The 24429-nt window shown below is 37.9% G+C and overlaps 1 protein-coding gene across 2 annotated transcripts in view; it reads right to left on the bottom strand.

Annotated features, from left to right (window-relative positions):
* Positions 1–24429, bottom strand: part of VPS45 (vacuolar protein sorting 45 homolog) — a 66621-nt gene that overhangs the window by 7297 nt on the left and 34895 nt on the right. Inside the window, exons 14-15 of one of the 2 annotated variants that reach the window (XM_025287939.3) lie at positions 17910–18041; positions 17099–17451 (exon numbers count right to left, since the gene is read on the bottom strand). In XM_025287939.3, coding sequence (XP_025143724.2) covers positions 17445–17451; positions 17910–18041 — 139 coding nt within the window. In that variant the 3' untranslated portion in view covers positions 17099–17444. Of the gene's footprint in view, positions 1–17098; positions 17452–17909; positions 18042–24429 lie in introns of those variants that run through there. The other variant, XM_025287938.3, reaches the window with a different exon arrangement.

Here is a 24429-nt window from a genome sequence, read left to right on the forward strand (position 1 = left end):
TGTACCTTTGTGTGACTCTGGTACTAATCATATCCTAATTTGAGAAATACAGGTTTGTTTGCGTTCTCCACCTGAACCATAAGATCATTAAAGACAGGGATCTTATTTTCTTTGTATTTTAGGCCCTGTCTTGGAAAAGTACCTTATATAAAGCAGTTACTCAATAAATATCTTCCTCCCAAATAGTATAATCATAACACTCTGTCAATACCCTTGGCTCACATTTTTTTCTTGCTGCTCTGTGATTAAACCAATAGTAATAGCAACAGTAAACAAAACAAAAACCCAATAACTCAAATGTCTATGGACAGATGAATGGAGAAGCAAGCTGTGGTATATTTACACAGTAGAATGGTACACAGTACTGAAAAATGAATGAACAAAGTTACAGGGAATAGTATAGATGAATCTTAGACATATGGCCAGTGGAAAAGTATGATACAATTTTCTTTATTAAGCTAAAAAATAAGCAAGACTAAACAACGCTTGCTTATTCTATGTTTAGAAATACATAGATTAGTGATAAAAATACAACTCTCCCCATCAAAGCAAGGGAATTAAACACAAAATTTAGGATACTGTTTACTTGTTGTAGGGAGATAAAGGATATAACTGGAGCAGAACATACAGACAGACCCATGGTACTGGGAATTTCCCAGTCCTTTGGTGAAGGATCCAAGAGTATTCATTATATTTTCTAACTTATATTTACATATATTCTTGTTGTTTAGTCGCTAAACACTTTTGGAACCCCATGGACTGTAACCTACCAGGCTCCTCTGTCCATGGGATTTCCCAGGCAAGAATACTGGAGTGGGTTGCCATTTCCTTCTCCAGGGGATCTTCCAGGGATTCAAACTGTGTCTCCTGCATTGCCCATGGCTTCTTCACTGCTCAGCCATGAGGGAAACCCAAAACTACTATGTTAAGATAAAATTAAGATAAAAGCTTCTATATCTAAATGGTTTCTATACTCTGACGTTTCTCACAATCTTTAACAAGCTAATGTGAATCTCTCTACTTTCCAGGAGGATACAGTGATTTAGTTGTCCAAGAAACTTTGAAAAATATCTATCAATATCTCCCAAACAAGTCTTCTATAGAACAAACCGTGGGAAACACTCAATTAAGACATAAATTATTTCCTTGATTATTACCAACTCCAATGAGGTTACTTTACCCCATGATACTTTCTTACAAACAATGTAACCACCTATTGTAGACTACTCCTTCCCAGTTACCACCTTAGTACCAGGACACCTGATTTATGAAAAAATAAGCAAAGCAAAGCAAAACAAGTAAACAGGAGCTCTTGGTCTTACTTCCTCTCCCTCCTGTGAAGAAATAGGGAAAAAGGCAACCAATGGGATTCTGCATGTATCCAACACCTTGCATGTGTCATTCATGTGAGGAGAAAGGATTATCCTCATGGTCCATAGGGCAAAAGATGGACTCCTCAAAGACTGAACTGCCTGTAACATCACTTTCATAAAGGTATGAAAGAAGATTATCATCTGAGAAGAAAGAGAGTGATAGATGTACTTTCTCACTATTGGGAACATTCAAGACCACATCAATTTGTCAGAGCAAGAACTACAGAAGTAGAATGGTGACCACCACACCCAAACAGACAAAACCCCCTCACTCCCCCAAACCAACAAGAAACAAAGCTCCAAACAACCTCTCTGTAGCAAGCATGGATGTTAAAGACTCTGTGAAAGTCTATTAATTATAGAGGTACCGAGTCTGGAGGTTTCAAAGGGGAAATTTGCATGAGCACAACTGGAAATCAAGCTACTAAAGTTTTTCCTGCACAGACCACAAAAGTCACCTGGCATTTGGCTATCTTCATAGTAAATTTTACCATAACCCCAGTATTGCTGGGCATAATAACAGAATTCTGCTCTTGAATTATGTTAAAGTAAGAGTTTTCAAACCAAGTGATTTGGAAGTATGGGTGACAACAGAGGTGGTGATGATGAGTATCCAGCCTTTTTTTACTTGATTTTCCCCAAATGTAATGCTAACAGCAGCAGCAGCAGCAAGCAACACATATTAAGTGCTTCTGCTGTGCCAGATTTTCCTCTAATATTTTATATATATTATATCATCATCCAATCATTATAACAATGATATAAGGAGCTATTATTACCTCCACTTTACAGGTGAGAAAATGGAGGTACAAAAAAGTTAAATAATTTGCCAAGGTCATACAAGTGGGCACATGCAAAACTAGGATTTATAAAAGGTAGTCTGGGGACTTCCCTGATGGTCCAGTGGCTAAGACTCCGAGCTCCCGATGCAGGGGGCCTGGGTTCGATCCCTGGTCAGGGAACTAGATCCCACATGCCACAGCTAAGACCTGATGCAGCCCCTGCCCTCCAAAAAGGTAGTCTGGCCCTACAGCCCTTGGTTTTTTAAATTAAAACAAAAACAAAAACTGTTTATTTGGCTTTGCCAGGTCTTAGTTGTGGCATGTGGGATATAGTGCTTCAATCAGAGACTGAACCCAGTTTCCCTGCATCGGGAGCTCGAAGTCTTAGCCACTGGTCCACCAGGGAAGTCCCTAGAGTTGTTGCTCTTAACTGCTGTGCTACACTGCCTCTTAAAAGATCAAAGGGTATCAAAAGGTGATTTATAAATAATAGGTTTCATTCAAGCTGAGGAGTTCTAATGATAATCCTAATGAAAGAACTTATGTTCTGAAAGATGCATCATTGAACTGGGGAAGTTAAATACAGTTTTGCAGGGCTGTGTAGAGGGTACTCAACTATATACTTTACTACTTAGTAATTGCAAATGGTACCAAACTGACTTTCAAAACTCTGTGGAATATCTTAAAATTTTTCTCATTAAAAAACATTAAAATGCAAATAACATAAGAAATAAACAAGTAAATGAGTCGCTCATGTCTCAGTACACAGAGTTAGCATTTTTGAGTTTTTCCTTTCATTTAAAGTTTTTTACTGTCTAACCCAACAAATCCTGAAACAAATATGCAAACACTGGATAGGGTCTTACATACTACACAAAAAGGCATGTCCTATAAACTTGCAAAAGAGAATATCCCTTTTCCTTAATGGCAAACTTCTGGTTGCAAGAAATAGAAACCCATTCAAACTAGCTCAAGCAAAATAAAAAAAGTATCCTCAGTGACATAGCGGTGGGGGTGGAGGTCTATCACTGAACCAGCGTAAGATCAGTGCCTCTTAAAGGCACTGTGGAGAGCCAGTGGGGGCTGCTTTGAAACCACACAGTATCTGCCTCTGCCTCTTATTTCTGGCTGTCTCATTTACTGGTCTCTTACTTCACACTATCTGCTGCTGCTTTTTTCTCTGCATTTGAGTTGAAATAAAATGTTTTTTAACCAACTTTCTCTGTACAAATTATTTTTTAAATTTGCTATTTTTAAAAATCAGGAGCAGTTAACCTTGGGGTTGGAAGGGTATGATGTGAAGGTATAAACAAAACTTTTCTGGATGGCAAATTAGTATTTAAGCATATTAAAAAAGTTAATAGTCTCTGATGCAGTAATTTCACCTCAACATTGCTAGCAGTGCATGGAATCTAGGATGACAGAAATCTGAACCTGAATTCTAGCTTTGCACTTCCTTGCTCTATGACCTAAGGCAAACTACTTAATTTTTCTCTTAATGTTCTAGTTCTTTCACTTGCAAATTGGGACCACAACAATATTACCTTCTGGATCATCAACATTAAATGAGATAATATATGAAGTGAAATCAGCAGATTGTTTGGCATTACTATTATCCTAAGAGAATACATGGACAAGTGTGTAAAGATGTATATAAAATTATTTTGCTATAGTACTGCTTATAAGAGTAAAAAGTGATAAACAATGACTATCAAACAATATTTGTTTTGTTAATCACCATGTATCTAGTTTCAAGATAGCTTCTGGAATACATAAGTGCTCAGTAAGTACTTGTTGAATGGACAAAAAACTGACAATTGGTTAAATAAATTGCAGCACAATCACACAACAGAGAAGGCAATGGCACCCCACTCCAGTACTCTTGCCTGGAAAATCCCATGGACAGAGGAGCCTGGTAGGCTGCAGTCCATGGGGTCGCTAAGAGTAGGACACGACTGAGCGACTTCCCTTTCACTTTTCACTTTCATGCATTGGAGAAGGACATGGCAACCCACTCCAGTGTTCTTGCCTGGAGAATCCCAGGGATGGCGGAGCCTGGTGGGCTGCCGTCTATGGGGTCGCACAGAGTCGGACACGACTGAAGTGACTTAGCATAGCATAGCACACAACAGAATACCATTCAGTCATTAAAAATGACATATAATTATTTTCACTGAAAGTACATGTATAGTATATTCCACTTTATTTAAACATGTATATGTATATATTCACAGGAAAAAATCTAAATCATCAAGACATTGACATTTCCAATGCTGAGATGGTGGTAGTATGAATATTTTTATTATCTTCTTTTTGCTTAGCAGCAATAAACTTTTTTCCCTACAAGGATTATATACTGATTTTGTAACAAAAAGCGATTTTTAATTAAAAAATATGTTTCAATATACAAATAAACTGGAATCAGGGGACACACTTAGATTTGAATCTTGGGTTAGTTTTTTAAAAAAGCATTGTATTAGAGTTATTCATTTATATGCCTATTTTTCCATCAGACATTGAGACATTTAATGATACAGAAAATGTTTTCATTTTTCTAACACCTTGCACATAATAGCGCTCAATAAATACTTGTCAGTGATAAGCGATACACTCCATCACAGCTCTTGGCAATGGTGTCTTAACATTTTGTTACAAGAGAAAAATCAAACTCTCCCCCAAATCCCTACCAAGATGGTGATAGTTCCAACGGTTTCAAAACTGGTTCTGAAATACCTACAAGTGAAGAAGTGTCCTCTGGATTCCTCTTTCTTTGAAATGCAAATTCTGTCATAGGATCCTAATTTTTCAGTAAATAATTCAGAGATCAAACCAACTCATGGTTACAGGAGAAGGTCCAAGTTTCTAGTGTTACTTGTTTAAGTAGAAATCTATAAAGAACCTGTTGATAATATGAATTGACATCCTCCCAGCTTCCTATTTATTTATAGAACTTCAAACTATAAACTGTTTTCTAAGCCCTAAACTGTACTCTCTCTAAAAAAAAAAAAAAAAAAAAAAAAAAGAACAAATCAGAATTCTATTATTACCAACATTCAGGCATCATCTCAGGTAGTAATAAAACTAATAGCTGCCACTAGTTAATCAAATTAGTCATTTTTACCCAAAGAGCAACACTGTCTTAAATCTCATTCTTAATTATCATTGGATGGCAAAAACCATGAAAGAAAACTAAACAATTCCTTACATTTGTACTGTTTTTTTCCCTGCTTTGGTTTACAGTATTTTTTTAGTAAGCAGAAAGCATCACACAATTTCCATTAGGTAAAAACACATCTTGGCTATCTTATAAGTGACATTCATAAGCAAGGGATTTAAAAAATCATAGCTAGATAAAACTTCCTAAAATATTATTTCAACTGTGTGCTCAGACTGGAAACAAACTGAGTTCAATTCCAGCTTTGCCACTGAGAATCCCAGGGACGGGGGAGCCTGGTGGGCTGCCGTCTATGGGGTTGCAGAGTCAGACACGACTGAAGCGACTTAGCAGCAGCAGCAGCAGCTCTATGACTGGAAAAAGTACTTATCTGCTCTAAGCCTCATCTGAAAAATGAGGTTGATGATAATACAAATACCTACCTCACTGGGTTGTTATGAGAATTAGACAAAAATTTAATGAATAAAACATTACTATCCCACAGAAATGAAAAGCAAGTCACAAAAGGGAGTGGCTATGTAATTTTAAATGTTCTGATAAGCACATTAAAAAGATAAAAGAAACAGGTAAAATAAATTTTAATTGTATATTTTATTTAACCCATATAACTTAGACATTATCAACTTTAAAAATTGAGATATTTTATAGTTTTTGTGTATTAAGTCTGAATCCATTATGTATTTTATACTTGTAACATACCTCAAACTAGGCTAGCCACATTTCAAGTACTCAATAGTTACAGAGGCTACTGGTTACCTTTTTGGAGAGCACAGGTATAAAGTACAGTGTCTAACACATAGTATATGTTAAATAAATTTTAACTTCTTAGTGTTATCATAATCACCTCTTCAGAGTTGCTATAGGTCACTGTTTCTCACATCATGTGCTCATAACACCAGCTTATATCTGGTGGTTCCCGGGCATGTCACTAAATAGCACTGAAATACATAATGAGAAAATTACTTCTGCAGCCATGGACTGCAGCCCACCAGGCTCCTCTGTCCGTGGGATTTCCCAGGCAAAAATACTGGAGTGGGTTGCCATTTCCTACTCCAGGGGATCTTTCTGTTCCAAGGATCGAAGCTGCATTTCCTGCAGTGCAAGTGGATTTTTACCAATTTTTTTTATCCTTCTGACTATATCAAGGAAAAAGTGTCAGTTTGGTACTACAGTGCTATTTTTCAAAATTTTAATTTTTTAATTGAGATATAATTCATAGGCAATAAATGTACCAATTTTAGGGATATCATTTGATGATTCTGAAGAATATATCCAGTCATGTAACCATTTCCTCCATCAAGATATAGAACATTTCCAACACCTGAGTCAGGGCTTCTTTAAAAATCAAGAAACAAACAAAAATCAAGAAGCGAAAAAAACCTCAACAACAAGAACCATGAAGTCAACCCCATGCCTTTGAATGTTGTTGTTTAGTTGCTCAGTCCTGTCCATCTCTTGTGATCCCATGGACTGCAGCCCACCAGGCTCCTCTGTCCATGGGACTTCCCAGGCAAAAATACTGGAGTGGGTTGCCATTTCCTATTCCAGGGGATCTTCCCGCCCCAAGGATCGAAGCTGCGTTTCCTGCAGTGCAAGTGGATTCTTTACCAATTGAGCCACCAGGGAAGCCTCATGTTGCTTTCCAGAAAAGTTATGGATTTACATTTCTAGTAGCAATATTTGAGACTGCCTCACTGTACATTTATCTTGAGAAAATAATTCAGAGGTAGGACAAGGATTTATCGATATACATGATGCTTACTGCAATATTTATATCAAGCAAAAATCTATAAACAATCTAAATGTTGAACAGTAATAGTTAAACAGAGATACACTCTTAAAATGGAAACTGTAGAGCTATTAGGATCATTTAAAATAATTTAAATAATATGGCATAATTAAAAGTACACTTAAAAATAAGCAAAACGAGTCAAAACTTTAAAGACAATGAATGTAATGTGATCCTAAAACTCAAAAACTTTCAAGTAAAGGAAAAAACATCAGGAGGGGCTTCCCTGGTGGTCTAGTGGTTAGGAATCCGCCTGCCAATGCAGGGGACTTGGGTTCAATCCCCGCCCAAGAGGATCCCACATGCTGCGGGGCAACTAAGTCCACGTGCCAGAACTACTGAGCTAGTAGGCCCGCAAGTTACAACTACTGAGTCCACGGGCCACAGCTACTGAAGCCTGCATGCTAGAAGCCGTGCACTGCAGCAAGAGAAGCCACAGACGAGAAGCCCAAGCAACATAACGAAGGGTAGCCCCCCCTCTTGGCAACTACAGGTAGCCTGAGTACAGCAATGAAGACCCAGAACAACCAAAAATAAATAAAAATAAATCTTAAAATAAATTAGGAGAAAATATACCAAAATATTAACAGTGGTTAGCTCTGAGTTGTGTAACAGTATGAATGATTTTGACTATTATACTTAATTTTTATAGTACAATAAGCATGAATTAGTTGGGGGGAAGCCTATTTTTCTTCATTTGTCTTTGCTAGTTAGAAAGAAAAATAACTGAAAAACGAAACAATTATTGTGCAGGCTTATAGTTAATGAGGGTTTAATTGGATTCAGTGGAGTTATAGAGAACCTACTATGTGTAATCATTATTATTGGTTTGAAAGGGAATCTGGCAGTCAGAGGCTGGTTGATCTAGTGTTACATTTCCCCCTTGTCAAAAGTCGAAAGGAAGTACTGAACCGACGGACAGCAACGCGGAAGACTGAGGCGCTCTCTTCACACACATCAGGGGCTCAGGCAATGCTGGCAGCACTACTGATACATCACCTCGCCGCCCTCTTCTCCTTCACTTCTACCCTGTACTCCGAGAAGACAGGGGCTTTCATCTACTGGGAGAATAATTCTATCCGTTCTGATCTGGTTCTTGACCTCTCGGCTCACACAGCTAACCTAGCGTGTCAACTGCTTCCAGCAAGGATCCAGAACTCCTTAACACTGATTGACTTGTGAAGTCGTCAGGCGAGCCAGCTCAAAACCCAAATCAAAATGCTTATTTATTTGCAAGGTAGGATCACATGCTTTGGAAACACAACTAGAATAATGACAGCCTATTGTGGTGGTGTTTTAGTCGCTTAGTTTTGTCTGATTCTTTGTGACCCCATGGACTGTAACTCTCCAGGCTCCTCTGTCCATGGGATTTCCCAGGCAAGAATATTGGAGTAGCTTGCTATTTCCTTCCCCAGGGGATCTTCCTGACCCAGGGACTGGACCCAGGTCTCCTACATTGCAGGTGGACTCCTGCATTGCACGCGGATTCTTTACTGAGCCACCAGGGAAGCCCCCAGTCTATTGTAGGTGAATACATAATGGGTATAGTTCATGTACGGGCTTCCCTGGTGGCCAAGAACAGTAAAGAATCTGCCTGCAGGTTTGATCCCTGGTTCAGGAAAATCCCCTGGAGAAGGGAATGGCTACCCACTTGCTAGTATTCTTGCCTAGAAAATTCCATGGACTGAGGAGCCTGGCGAGCTATAGTCCATGGAGTTGCAGAGTCAGACACAACTGAGCAACTGACACTTTCACTTTCACATAGTTCATTTATACAGTTCATTTAGTTTACTTCCCAGGTGGCACTGGTCGTAAAGCATCCATGAGACATAAGAGATGTGGGTTCAATCCCTGGGTTGGGAAGATCCCCTGGAGTAGGAAATGGCAACCCACTTCAGTATTTTTGTCTGGAAAATTCCATAGACAGAGCAGCCTGGCAGGCTACAGTCCATAGAGTCACAAAGAGCTGGACATGACTGAGAGTGCACGCACACACACACACACACACACTTAGCATGCATAGTTCATTTATACATGTCTGGGAAATTTGCATTTTTATAATAACCCCTGTTCATTCTGAACATTTTAAGATAAATAATACTTCTCTTAATTCATTTTAGCTTTGATCACCATGGTGATTCTGCTAAAATATAAGTCAGATGTCATGATTCTGCTCAAAACTTTACAACACACACAAAAACTTGTACAGAAATGTTTATAGCAGCCTTATTCATAACAGCCAAAAGGTGGAATCAACTCAAATGTCCACCACTGACAAACAGGTAAACAAAATATGGTATTTCATTTCACACAATGAAATACTATTCATCCATCAAAAGTAAAGACAGCTATAACACAGATGAACCCTTGAAAACATTATACTAAGTAAAAGAAGCCACTCACAAAAAATTATATGTTACATGCTTCCATTTAGATGAAATGTCCACAACAGGGAAGTCGATAGAGACACAAAGTAGATTAGTGGTTGCCTAAGGCTGGACGATTCTTTTTGAGGTGATGAAAATGTTCTAAAATTGACTGTGGTGGTGTTTGCACATGTCTCTGAATACACCAAAAACCACTGAATTGTATACTTTAAAGGGGGGTGAGCTGTACGGTATATGAATTTTATCTCCATAAACCTGTTAGAAAACAAAACCCAGCTGTACGGTATATGAATTTTATCTCCATAAACCTGTTAGAAAACAAAACCCCAATGTCCTACGATGCTCTCTGACTCACAGTAAAAACCAGCCCTCAAAATAGTCTCCAAGGCCCTCCATGATCTGGCCCCCAACACCTCTCTGACTGCACCCCAGACCCCAGTCTCCTTGAATACACTGCAAGATCCTGCCTTAGGACCACAGCCCTGCTGTCCTGAGATGCTCTCCCCGACATGTGTCTGGCTCATTCCCTCACTTCCTCCAAGTCTCTGCTCAGACCTCTTCTTCATGAGGCCTTTCCTGATACACTGAGTAGTGTGGCTTCCCTACTGCCTCCAAACACTACAGATTTCCCTTCACTTTGCTCTACCTTTTTCCCCCACAGAATTTATCATCTTCTGATTTACTATAAAGAATACTTATTTATTAAGTTATTATTTATTTCTGTCTCTGCATTAAAATGTAAGCTTCATAAGGATTAGGATCTTTGCTTTCATTCACAGAGGCATTCCAATATTCAGTAAATACAGCTGTCCTCATTTGTTCAGTAAATGTTTATCTATTCTAGAAAAGATAAACTAGGCCAAAATGACTTCTCACTGTTTCACGCAAAGTGGAAATATCTGTGGTGATCTAGAACAACTCATGTCATGTATAATGCCGGAAGTTGAAATTTGAATTATTCCCGCCCTAACTGAGGATCTATTAGGCCAGTATGACTAATGAGATAAATGAAGAGGGAGGGAGTAAGGCAGGGGGAAATACTTCCATAGGAAGGGCGAACACTGAGACAGGAGATGAGAGTCTACACACTGAAACCTGCCTGGACCCCAGAGGCAGAAAAGACTTACTGCTTAGGGCAGGCACTTGCACATGTTCAGGGTACTGTTGAATCCATTTACCTGGATCCTTTTTCAGGGCAGGTTCTCTGCTTTCAAAAAGGCATTAAAATTATGCCCTTAAAGAAGTCCCTGTGATTGGTTACTATCTTTTATTTCTTTGTATTTCATTATATAACAAGGAGAAGGGAAGGCAATACAAAATTCATATTAAACTTCATATGGCTATAGAGAGAAGCAAGTATTGACTACCTCCCTTCATTTGGAAGGCAGTTTTATTAAGAATGTTGCTAAGGAGATAATTAGCTTCTGCAAAGTTCCTTGGTGTCTTAGCAGCAAACACACACCATCTATTTTAAATGGTGTTTAAATCTAAATAAAGATAATTACAATTACACCTAATCAGAGTAGGCCCTATAGAAATAAGTCATATAACTACAAAAGAACTGTAGAACTCTGCTTCATTGTGACCAGTGTTTGAATCATTGAAAAAATATCATAAAAGAACTACTTTAAAGAATTAAGGTATTACTACTTAAGAGAGAGCAGCTTAAAGCAGAACTCTGAAAAGCAAGTTGAATTTCAGATTCAATTAATGTATATTTCCTTATAAAATCTAAGGGACATATATCTTCAGCTAACTTCTGACTTAAAACTTGGCTTACTTATCAGTCAGTCAGTTCAGTCGCTCAGTCGTGTCCGACTCCCTGCGACCCCATGAATCACAGCACGCCAGGCCTTCCTGTCCATCACCAACTCCAGGAGTTCACCCAGACTCACGTCCAATGAGTCAGTGATGCCATCCAGCCATCTCATCCTCTGTCGTCCCCTTCTCCTCCTGCCCCCCATCCCTCCCAGCATCAGAGTCTTTTCCAATGAGTCAACTCTTCGCATGAGGTGGCCAAAGTACTGGCTTACTTATACACGGTCCCTATTCTTTCACCAAAGTTACACTGAGTTCTGAAAGTACTTTCGAGAGGGAAAGAAAGCTTTTTATTTTTTGTTTTTGTTTAACATTAAGATTTTGTTTCAAAACAAAAGTAAAGGTAATGTCAATGTATTTTAGAAACAGAAGGTATCCCAGGATAAAGACTATTAAAGTTGCTACATGAGAGGTACAGATGATTTTCCAGGATGCAAGAGACCAATTTTGACCCATCTACCTATTACATTAATATCTTGCTCCAAATCATAAACTAGTAAGTGGTAGTGCTGGGAGCTGACTGTAAAATAAATCAGATTTTATTTAATACACCAGGAAAATCAAGTGACCTGTATCCCAGTAATATCCTGTAACAGGCATTTCCCACTAGGGAAGGATAACAGATTCTATATCAGCCTGTAACACTCCGAGCTACAAGATATGATTTTTCTTTTTTTTTCCAGCCACACCTCTCGTGGCTTGCAGGACCTTAAGCTCCCCAACCAAGGCTTGAACCTGGGTCATGGCAGTGAAAGCAGTGAGTCCTAACCCCCACACTGCCAGGGAATTCTCAAGGTATGATTTCTGTTTATTGTAATGCTTACCAATCCAGATCTTCGTGGGGCATACCATATTTTACATAATTCTAAGTATAAAAACGAGGGCACTCATCATGACACATCTAAAAGTATAGTGTTTCCTGGTCGTCACAATCTCTCAAAATAATACTTTTGTGAGGGAGAGCTGTGTCATTATCAGTTATTCCTTTGGACTTTTTCTTTAGAAACAATCCATGTATTACACAGGAAATTGTACAGACGCCCACAAAAATTAAACCCTAACAATTCACAGAAACAAATCATTCAAACTTTCTCCCCCTATATATTATTGCTGCTCACAGCCCGACTGTATTGAGGTATAAAGCTGATTTTTAAAAAATATTAACCTTCTCATTTACTGAGAGTCTGGGATTTCAATATGTATTAAGAGTTGTGAACTCTTAATTACTTAATAGTCTAGTAATAGCCAAGGTAGTCCACAATCATCATGAAAAATGAGCTTTTCCTCTAAAAGCTGAAACTGTTGCTTTCAATTACTTAAGCTTTTACAATAACTGGTCTCTGAAATACAAATTTCACTATCTTCTTACTGATAGTGAAAAATTTCACTAGTTACTTCTTGCTAGAGGCTATATATTTATGAAAGTAAATTATAAAAACCAGTTTTTGGAACATTTATGTATTACAAATATTAATTTTTTTCCAGGTTGGTAATTACCATAGCAACTCCCTCTTTCTAAAAGTTTCATTGATCAGGGGGCAGTGAACAATTCTGTCCAAGATTTTATTGAACCTTCTATTGCTAAGGATATCTGCTCAAAGGTAATTTGGTATGAAAGTGAAGTCGCTCAGTCATGTCCGACCCTCAGTGACCCCATGGACTGCAGCCTACCAGGCTCCTCCGTCCATGGGATTTTCCAGGCAAGAGTACTGGAGTGGGGTGCCATCACCTTCTCCGAATTTGGTATACTGCTTAACATATAATTAGGTCAGACAAAGAAATATTGAGCTGGCTAGTTGGAATTATCTAGTCTATAGCTTTCACAAAGCTGCTTTACTTTATTTTTCTGCCTTACTCTCTTACTTTTACATTAAACATTATTTTCTCAGGACCTGGGACACTAATTTAAGGAAAAACCTAGATATTTAGGGTCTCCCTCCCATTTTTAATAAAATATATTTTTATTCACAGTACAATTAATTAGCCAAACATACCTGAAAATATATATTTTTGTTTATATGTAATGTGACTTAATTACAAAGAAATGTGTAAAAATCTTTGCTAATCTAGCTTTCCCTCTAAATCCAAAGTATTTTTTAAATTGAAAGCGAAAGTGAAAGTCGCTCAGTCATGTCCGACTCTTTGCTACCACATGGACTGTCCATGGGATTCTCCAGGCAAGAATACTGGAGTGGGTAGCCTTTCCCTTCTCCAGGGGATCTTCCCAACCCAGGGATCAAACCCAGGTCTCCCACACTGCAGGTGGATTCTTTACCAACTGAGCTATCAGGGAAGCCCCCCTTTTAAATTGAGATACAGGTAATTAGTTTTAAAGGTCTAATACTTCAAGTTAAAGAGAAGATGCTATAGTTCTTAGGTATGGATCAGGAGGCTACAAACACTCAATGGGAAATATTAACTTTCAGAAAGATCACTTAAGAGTCAATTAGCCTTTTTAGATTCTGATAGTAAAGCCTATTTAAAAGCAGATAATTATATATACAAACATGAGGGAACTCATTTAGATTAAGAAAATAAAATCCTATATGTCTATCTAGTAATAAAACATTTTAAACCCTAAATTATTAAATATTATTTAGAAAATAATACATTGTCGGGCTTTCAAGTAATATTTATGAAGGAAATGAAGAATGATCAAAAGCATGGACTCTGGCTCTGAGAACTGGCTCTCTTTGTAACAATGTTTACTTGGGCAAGTTATTTAATCTTTCTGCCTCAGTTTCCATAAGCAGAGTGCTGAAAATAATAGTATATACCTTATTGAGGATTAAATGACTTAATATATGTAAAGTACTTAGTAAGTGCCTAACACATAGTAGATGTTCAATAAATATTTACTACGATTATTACTTTTATTAGCAGTAGCAGGAACAATAGGCTTCCCAGGTGGTTCAGTGGTACAGAATTCGCCTGCCAAGCAGATCAAGGTTTGATCCCTGGGTTAGGAAGATCCCCTGGAGGAGGAAATGGCAACCCACTCCAGTATTCTTGCCTGGGAAATTCTACAGATAAAGAGCCTGGTGGGCTACAGTCCATGGGGTCACCACCACCAGTAGGAGCAATGGGAGAAAACTGAATAAAATAGTCGTGATATTTTGTGTCACTCAGTGCTCAAAAATATTCAATGGTACCCCACAGACTACTGAATTAGGTATAAAATACTCAGTTTGACACTTTAGAATGTACCGCTAAGCTTCCAAATATCACCTAATGGTTTTCAAATTAGAGTAAACTTCATGTAATACTACCAATTTAAACTTTTCCAAGATCACAACCACACTTATACTTCCATTTCTGACATGAAGGCCAACTAGATAAGGTGGAATTAAATAAAGCATATAGAAATGCTGGATAAAAAAGTGACAAACATACTTTTAATTGAATAGCTAAACCTCTTAAGAAATTAAGGGAAACTCTAAGTCATCACAAAAAGGGAACCAAAACTTAGGTTGGCAAGTATAAACCAATGCTTGTGACTACCCGCTAAGTATATGGCAATGTTTATAAACAAGGACACTGTATTTTAACAGCCACAAAGGATCAGGATACAGGGTTTAGGACTCAGTAAGAAAGGGAATTAGAAGACTCTTGAGTAATTGAGAGGCCCTCATTGAAAAGAAGGAATAGAAAAACAAAAATCTGCACAGGAAGATCACAAGGAAACTTAAAATAAACAGGTATAGGTTCTGCATGGTTCAGGAACTCTTCAGGACAGAAGTTAACTTTAAAAAAGTTCTGAACTGATAATACTCTTTGTGTACCTGGCTTAAATGAAATAAAAACTATGCAAAAGAGCTATATTTTCAACTTAGGCCCCTCATGAGTCTTCTCTAAGATAACTCATAACCCCAAATTACAGAACACATGCAGATATGAGTCATCATGAGTTAATATCAGCAGGCACAATAGCAGAATTAGATCTCCAAGGACTTCAGATAATAGAATTAATGTGGTTAAAGAAAAATTTGAACAGGATTTGAAAACATGAAAAAAAAAGAAATTAACAAAAAATCAGGCAAATTGGAAAAAGAAGCAAACAGAACTTACAAGCTTAAACACAGATTAGGCATGGCTGAAGAGAGAATTACTGTACTTAAGTATTAATATGAAAAAAATTACACAGGAGACAGCACAGAGAGATAACAGGTAGATAATATAAATAAGAGGTTAAGAGACATGAAAAAATAGATAAATGCCTAACATATAGCTAACAGGAATTCCAGAAGGAGGGACTAGAGGAAGTAGAAAAAATGCAATATTTAAAGAAATAATGACGGGAAAATTTCCAGAAATTATGAAATGCCAAACATATATTTTCATACCAACTAAAATCAATAAAAATAAATTCACATTTAGATATACAATACTGAAACAAGAACATCAAAGACAAAAAGATAATCTTAAAAAGAGCCAGAGAAGAAAATATTGCCTCCAGATGAGACACAATTATAGATGTTGAGAGTAGACTTCCTAATAGCAACAACTGAAAATAGTATTTCATGGTCATTTTCTTTTTAAAAATTTTTTCATTTTGGCCACACCACACAGCATGTGGGATCTTAGTTTCCCAGAGATGGGACCCATACCCCCCTGCAGTGGAAGTGCAGAGTCTTAACCACTGGACCATTAGGGAAGTCCCTGTATTCTGGGACTGTCTTCTGATTTCTAAGTGCTGGAAAAAAAAAAACTAACTATTAACCTGAAATTCTAAACTTGGCTAAACTAAGATATTTTTAGACAAAAACATCAAGTTGACCATGACCTGAAAGAACTACTATAAGATGTTTCTAGTAAGAAGAAAATCGGATCGGAAAGAAGGACCAGGATGAAGAGCGAGGAGAAGTAAATATGTGGAAAAAATACTGAAAATGAATACTGAAAATAATGATTCATTTGGGGTTATAAAAAAAAGTGGAACAAAAATGCTCGACAAATGTAGTTTATAAGTTGAAGGGGATTAGAGATTTGTCTAAGGATCTATTTGTAAGAAAAGCAGAACTGATTAATTTTAACCATTCTTTATTCATTCAACAAGTATCTTTTATGGACAGGTAAAACTATAATAACAGAAGTCATAAGAGCTATTATTTTACATGGAGATGTGCAAAAAAGGGGACGTGAGGCATAAGGAAGGGTTCCAGAGGTGCTGATAACATTGTTATTTGATTTATGTGGTGGTTACATGGATGTACTCACTTTGTGTTATTTCATTGAGTTGTCTGCTTATCATTTGTATACTTTTCTGTATGTAATTATGTATGTATGCACATGTAATATTTCTGCAAATTTTATAAAAATAAGCTCTAATACACAGTTTACACCAAAATAAAACTTTGATAGATTATAAATACAATTTGATAGATTATAAATACAAAAAAACTTTAAATACAAGCCCTAAAAGTCATGGGAAAAAATAGAGCTTAGTATTTATATAATCTTGACTGGGAAAGAACTTTCTAAGCATGACATCAGAGGCAAAAATCATTGGTAACTCTGACTACATAAAAGTTAAAAAAAAAAGAAAAGTTTTATACAACAAAACAAAAATACCAAATAGAGGAAAGTATGTTTTGCAAAATATATAACAGAAAAATGGTCACTATCCTTTATATAAGTGACAAAGAACATGAATTGGAAATTCACAAAAAGAAATACATAAATGGACAGTGAGCTCTGGAAATCGACAAAGCGGTTAACTAATTTGCATAAATTCAAAAAAATGGTAAGAGGGAAAGATTTGAATCCAGTCTATCTTATCTTTCAATTAATATTTGTTTATTGAATGATTATATATTTAGAACTATAAGAAGTTTTTACCATAGGCTACAAAATGCAGGTTATAAAACAGAAAGTGCAATGAGGCAAATAATACAAAGTGAAAAAGTACACAAACACCTCTAATGCCTTCCTGTGTATCTATGTATACACGGCTCAGCATGGATCTCTCAGGGCTCCCAATCATTAAATTTAACTATCATGCCATGGGTCTCTAGTTTCCTCCTCATCCTTTGTCCTTCCTACCTTTAGCTTCCAAATTAATCTTCCTAAAATACTGTGACCTTCTTGTAACTGTACTGCTTGAAAACTTTCAATGATTCCTCATTTTCTACATAAGAAAGCAGAAAAAAATTCTTCAGCATGGAATTCAAGGCCTTCCACAATTATGGCATTCAGTTAACCTTTTCACTTATTCCATACATTCCAGCTAGTTGACTACTTGCTGTTCTTTTTCTATGTATGTTGTCTATAGCTTTCCGTTACTTGTTCATGTGGTTAAATCTGCCTAGAACGAGCTCTCCCACCTTATGTCCATTTTTTATCCAAGGCTCAGTTTCCACACTATCATCTTCATTAAACTAGTTTCTCTTAGCCACTCAGAATCCACGGCTCTTCTACCTCTCTCTCCAGGCGTTTATTTTATTATTTTTTATGTTCTATCTTTATCTTACTCATTTTTGTATTCAGTTTGGTCAGCACTGACATTACTTTTCCTACATAAAGGGAATTCTAGTCTTCCTCTCTGGGAAAGGGCAAAGAACTACAGGGCTGAATGTTCTCCCTTACCTTTTCGTGTTGTGCACGGTGGTTCCTCCTAGGACAATCCTCACTCCAGGAGTGGTACGGTTCAGGTTATAAACTGTTAGAGCCTCTTCGTAGGTGGCTCCTCCAATGATAAACACAATGATATCCTGAGGTCTGCAATAATGTAGAAAGTTAGTTTTATAGGATAAGGGGGAAAAAAAGGCAAAGATTTGCTGTACTATTATACACACAGTTTTAATTTCTGAATCTTTCTTTTTTGGTAAAGGAAGCAGAATTAAAGCAGAATAAAATAAAAGGTTTAAAAAAAGTTTTAATTATCTCAAATTGGCAGGAAACAGAGCAGGAAATGCTGAATAGTGATTTGCTTTCTGTTTATGAGCGGATGTCTTATAATTCTGTGCTGTGGATTTCAGAATAGCACAATAGTGTTTGCTAGAACCAAATGTAGAAATATTCTTTTATATTCAAGAGGCTGAAGAGTACTTCACTGTGATATGATATCAATATAACAGTAATTTATGCTTACACATCTCCTTTCATATATAAGCCCTTTGTCAAATACTTAGTACAGTGTCATTATAATGGCTTCTGTCCAAGCACCTCAAAGTATTTTGGAAAGTACTGGTATATTTGGATGTCCCCATAACACAGGAACTAGAAACATTTAGTATTTTGAGTGCAAAAAAAGAATGGGACACATAAATTAATTCTAGAATCCCACCTCTTCTTAAAATCTTTGTTCCTCAATCCTTTGACAAACCAAGAAAAAGAAACCATGGAAACAAAGAACTCGTGGGTGGTTGATATTGGACATTCTGACACATCATCTCAGTCACTAGCCTCATTTAGGTCATACTGTGTTGTTTCACTGTTTCAATCGTTATCAAAATGGCTTTATAACAAAAGTGAGTAGTCCTCCTATCAGGTCCTTCTGTAGATATTAACAAGAAGGAGATCTTGTTATTTTCCCTTGTTTCTACATTATTTTCAAAATTGTCAAAATTTGCTCTTTTCTCATGTCATCAAGAGAAGATAAAATTACTTAATCTTAGTAGGCAAGTAACTCTGTTAAATCACTTACTGGACATTACTTAAAATTACATCAAGTAGAAGTATCTATTTTGGAGGTTACAGCACAAAATTAAATAGAAACATCTTTAGTCAAAGGATGTGCATGTTTATGTATAAATCATGAAAAAAAAGCTCCCCAAAGCCCCAACAACCCTACACTGGCCTTTCTGTTTGTCTCTCTGTCTTATTCTAAAACATCTTAAAGGAATCACTAACCAAGAGAGTATTTGTTCTTGTGGGACTTCATGAAAACAGAATCAGAAATTGTGGCTATTAAAAACGTTCCGGTGCAGCCATTATGGAAAACAGTAGGGAGGTTCCTCAAAAAGCTAAAAATAGCATTGCCATATGATATAGCAACCCCACTCCTGGGCATATATCCAGACAAAACTATAACTCAAAAATATTCATGCACCCCAATGTTCACAGCAGCACTATTCACAATAGCCAAAACATGGGGACAATGTAAATGTTCACTGACAGATGAATGGAGAAAGAAGGTGCGATACACAAATACAATGGAATGCTACTCAACCATAAAAATGAATGAAATAAAGCCGTTTGCAGCAACATGGATGGACCTAGAGATTATCATTCTAAGTGAAGTAAGTTAGAAAATATGACACAAATGAACTTATTTATGAAGTGGAAACAGACTCACAGTAAGAGAGAACAGACTTGTAGTTGCCAAGAGGAAGGGGAAATGCAAGAGGGATGGACCGGGAGTCTGGGGTCAGTAGATGTATTACATATGGAATGGATAAACAAAGTCCTACTGGATAGCACAAGGAAATACATTCGGTATCCTGTGATAAACCATAGTGGAAAAGCATATAAAAATGAAAGTATATGTGTATAACGGAATCACTTGCTGTACAGCAGTAATTAACACAACATGGTAAATCAACTATACTTCAATTAAAAAACAAACCAAACCAAAAAAATATTCGGAGACTTCCCTAGTGGTGCAGTGGACAGGAATCTGCCTGCCAATGCAGTGGACACAGGTTCGATCCCTGATCCAGGGAGATCCCACATGTCGCAGAGCAACTAAGTCTGTGCACAACTACTCAGCTTGTGCTCTAGCGCCCAGGAGCCACAACTACTGAGCCCACATGCTGCCATTACTGAAGCCCGCGCACCTGGAGCCTGTGCTCTGAAATAAGAGAAGCCACCGCAAAGAGAAGCCTAAGCACTGCAACTAGAGAACAGCTGCTGCTCACTGCAAGTAGAGAAATAGCAAGGAAGACTCAGCACAGCCAAAAGTAAAATAAAGAAAAAAAAAATGAAAAATATATTAAGATAATCTCTGAGCTTCAGAGATACGCAATGAAGACTCCCAATGATGAAGGGATAGTTATTTTGCAACTGATTCAGCAGAGTCAATTATGACATTTCTATGTGAACTTGGGACTTATAATTATGCCTTTGAAATGTTACTTTTTAAGCCAAAATAAGTTTCATTCAAATCTACCCACTGGAAAAAATGTACTTAGCACCACAATGCTTTAAGTGTTACATAGTGCTGTATATCGGAGAAGGCAACGGCACCCCACTCCAGTACTCTTGCCTGGAAAATCCCATGGACGGAGGACCCTGGTGGGCTGCAGTCCATGGGGTCGCTAAGAGTAGGACACGACTGAGCGACTTCACTTTGACTTTTCACTTTCCTGCAATGGAGAAGGAAATGGCAACCCACTCCAGTGTTTTTGCCTGGAGAGTCCCAGGGACAGGGGAGCCTGGTGGGCTGCCGTCTACGGGGTCGCAGAGTCAGACACGACTGAAGCGACTTAGCAGCAGCAGCAGCAGCAGTGCTATATATTCTACAATCATTTTCCTAATTTTAAAATACCTTGTTTTGGTGAATTCCCTGGTGGTCTGGTGGCTAGGACTCTTGTGCTTCTACTGCAGATGGCCCTGACTTATTTCGGGTAGGGGAACTAAGACCCCACAAGCTGTGTGGCATAGCCAAAATAAAATAAAATAAAAATAAAATATCTGGCTTTGACTAGATAAATGTTTGCATATGGTATAACATAAAAAAGGGTATATTGTAAAAAAAAAAAAAAAAAAAAGGAAAAAAAAATGCTTTCTTCTCACCTCAGTCCTCTTGTACCCCAGTTTCTTTCAAGAGGCAAACACTTACTCATCTCTTATGTATATCCTTTCAGAGATACTATGTGTATAAATTTGTGTATATACATGTATTCACAAATTTACATATTTTTATTATAAGATACACGCATATATATGTATATATTTAATATATATTTTATATACAGTTTATAAACTGCCTTTTATATATAGCTGTGTGGACATATTGTGCATTTTACATTCTGGTAGTTATCTCCAAGGTGCTCCACTGATATCATTCTACCAGCAGTTCAGGAAAGTGCCTACTTTCCATATCCTGTGAGTACTGTGTATTATCGAGGCTTCTGGTCCTTTTAAATTAAGTTGATCATTTGGTCTTTTCTCAAAATTCTTTTTTTACTTGGTTTCCAGGACATCATATTGTTTTGGTTTTCTTCCTACTTCATTGGTTTACATTTTTCAGTGTCTCATGATGGTCTCATCTCATCTCCTTGACCTCTTAATGGTGGAATATCCAGAACCCAGTCACTGGTCCTCCCTTCTTGATCTACACTTACTCCCTGGATCTGGCTAATGTAGTAGCCACTAGCCACATGCTGCTGCTGCTGCTAAGTCGCTTCAGTCGTGTCCGACTCTGTGCGACCCCACAGATGGCAGCCCACCAGGCTCCCGTCCCTGGGATTCTCCAGGTAAGAATACTGGAGTGGGTTGCCATTTCCTTCTCCAATGCATGAAAGTGAAAAGCGAAAGTGAAGTCGCTCAGTCGTGTCCGACTCTTAGCGACCCCATATGGCTATTTAAATTTAAATGAATTAAAATTAAAAATGCAGTTCTTCAGTGTAACTGGCTTATTTTAGTGCTCAAAAGTCATATGTAGCTAGTAGCCTATCTTATTAGATAGCATGGATATATAGTACATTTCCATCATGTAGAAAGTTCTATTGAACTGCACTTCCCTAGGTGATTGCACTCAGTTCTGTGGTTTAAAATGCATCTATCTGCTGATGACTCCCAAATCTCTATATCTAGCCCAGACCTCTCTCCGAAAGGCTAGCCTTAAGTATCTATTTGACATTTCTACTTGGCTGTTTAGTTTATATCTGAATTCAGCATGTTCAAATCCCTAATCTTCTCCTCCAAGCTTGTTCCACATATAGCTCTCCCCATCTTAGCTGATGGCCAATCTATCTTTTAACTTGCTTAGGACAAAAACTTCAGAGTCATCCTAATTTCTCCTTTATGGCAGGTGTGAAGCATATAAGAGATATAGTGAGAGGAGCCTGGAAAGTCACTGGAGCCTGGCTTGCTGCAGTCCATGGGATCGCAAAGAGTCGGACATGACTTAGGCACTGAACAACATAGTGAGAGGGAGAATCTCGAATCTCATAGGTCATGGGGGGATCACCAAAGGGCTGTAACAGGTTACCATGATCAGATTTGCCTTTTTGAATGATAATTTTGGCAGCTATGTGAGAATGAATTGGGGGCTGTTGGTGGGAAAATTTGGGGAACAAAAGGCTACTCTTAAGACTCATGGGAAGATATGATAAAATTTGGAACTAAGAAATACCAGAAGTGGAGGGGAAGGACTGGATATAGAAGATACAAAAAACGTAGACTCTTCAGTATTTGGTCAATGATTAAATGTGAAGGATGAGGATAAAAGAAGAATCCATGATAACTTTAAGAATTCTGGCTTTGGTGACTAGCTATAGTAGTTTAAGTTTGAGAACAAAGAAAGCAAGACTGACTAACTTAAAGGAAGACAAAAACATGCTGTCTTTGAGATACCTGTGGAATATCCCAGTGGAGTTGTCCACCAGACATCTGGACATTGAGACCTGGTGATTTCCCTGAAAACAAGCGGCAACTGAAGCCATGGGAACAGATGAATTCTACCTAGGGAGATCAAGAAGAGTGAGAAGAGAACCAAAAGACAGAGTTGGGAGTGGATTCTTTAAGATTTACAGGAAAAGCAAGAAGAGTAGCTAGCAAAGGCTGCTGAGAAGGAGACTGTCAGAAAGGTAGGGGGAGAAGCAGAGGGAGAGGCCAAGAGATAAGTCTTAAGAAGCACAGAATGGTTAAGTGAGGATTGAAAGAGACCACTGTGTATATTCTTGCAATGCAACTTTTCAAGAAATGTTTCAGTGTATTAGGGTGAAGCAAGAAGCCAGGGTATATGGACTGAAGAAGTAAGGAGTGAAGGCAGTAACTTTATCCAAGAAGCTTGACTGTGAAGGGAAGATAGGTTAGAAGAGAACCCTGACTCAAGGGCTTTAAACTTATTACTTAACAGAAAAACCTGAGTAAATGTGGAGCCTGCAGGAAAGTAACCAGAGGAAGACAAGCTGAAAATACAGAGGAAGGAGGGAGAGGGAGAGAAAGAGAAAGGAGAGACAGTGCAAATAATTACAAGAAAGGCTTCAGACGTGATGGTAGGAGTCTAAAACTAGTGATAGCAAAGAGGTTAGTTCTAAATAAGGAAAAGGATGTATTTCCTTTAGAATGAAGGAAGGAGATAAAGGTAGATACATCTAACTAATCCTATACACATGGGCTAGACACTGAGGGCAGAGGAGGCAACGGCACCCCACTCCAGTACTTTTGCCTGGAAAATCCCATGGACGGAGAAGCCTGGAAGGCTGCAGTCCATGGGGTGGCGAAGAGTCAGACACAACTGAGCGACTGCACTTTCACTTTTCACTTTCATGCATTGGAGAAGGAAATGGCAACCTACTCCAGTGTTCTTGCCTTGAGAATCCCAGGGACGGGGGAGCCTGGTGGGCTGCCGTATATGGGGTCGCACAGAGTCAGACACAACTGAAGCGACTTAGCAGCAGCAGCAGCAGCAGCAGCAGACACTGAGGGACCTAATGTCTGACATATGCAATTTTTTTCACTGTGAAGCAGAAACACTGGTGTGGGTTAGGTGACTTGGAGATTATGGCAAACATTCTAAACTGATGTGGTGAGTAAGACAAAGAGAGAGGGTTCTCCTCTCTCTTTATGTATCTAGGGATACATAAGTCTGATTGAGTACCCCTGAAGGCCCAAGTGAGATGAGAAACAATGAATTTGTAGTGGCCCTAATATATAATTTGTATGATCACCTCTAGTAGTACAGAGAAGTAGATATGAGCCTTAAGGCTGTTACTAATCCAATAGTAATCTGGTGCTTTAGACTACACACCAGATTATTTTATAAACTTCCTATAAATTTATAAATTCTTTATAAACTTATAGGAAAGCATCATCACTGTCTACGAATGACTAACATTTTCTACACCATCAAGGTTTTTTCCTTCACGTCTTTGCTTCTAGTTACTGGCCAGCTTTTTCTTGCGGAAAAATTTGCTTAAGAGTTATATAACAGTGA

The sequence above is a fragment of the Bubalus bubalis genome, chromosome 6 (assembly GCF_019923935.1).
Source record: "Bubalus bubalis isolate 160015118507 breed Murrah chromosome 6, NDDB_SH_1, whole genome shotgun sequence".
NCBI lineage: Eukaryota > Metazoa > Chordata > Mammalia > Artiodactyla > Bovidae > Bubalus > Bubalus bubalis.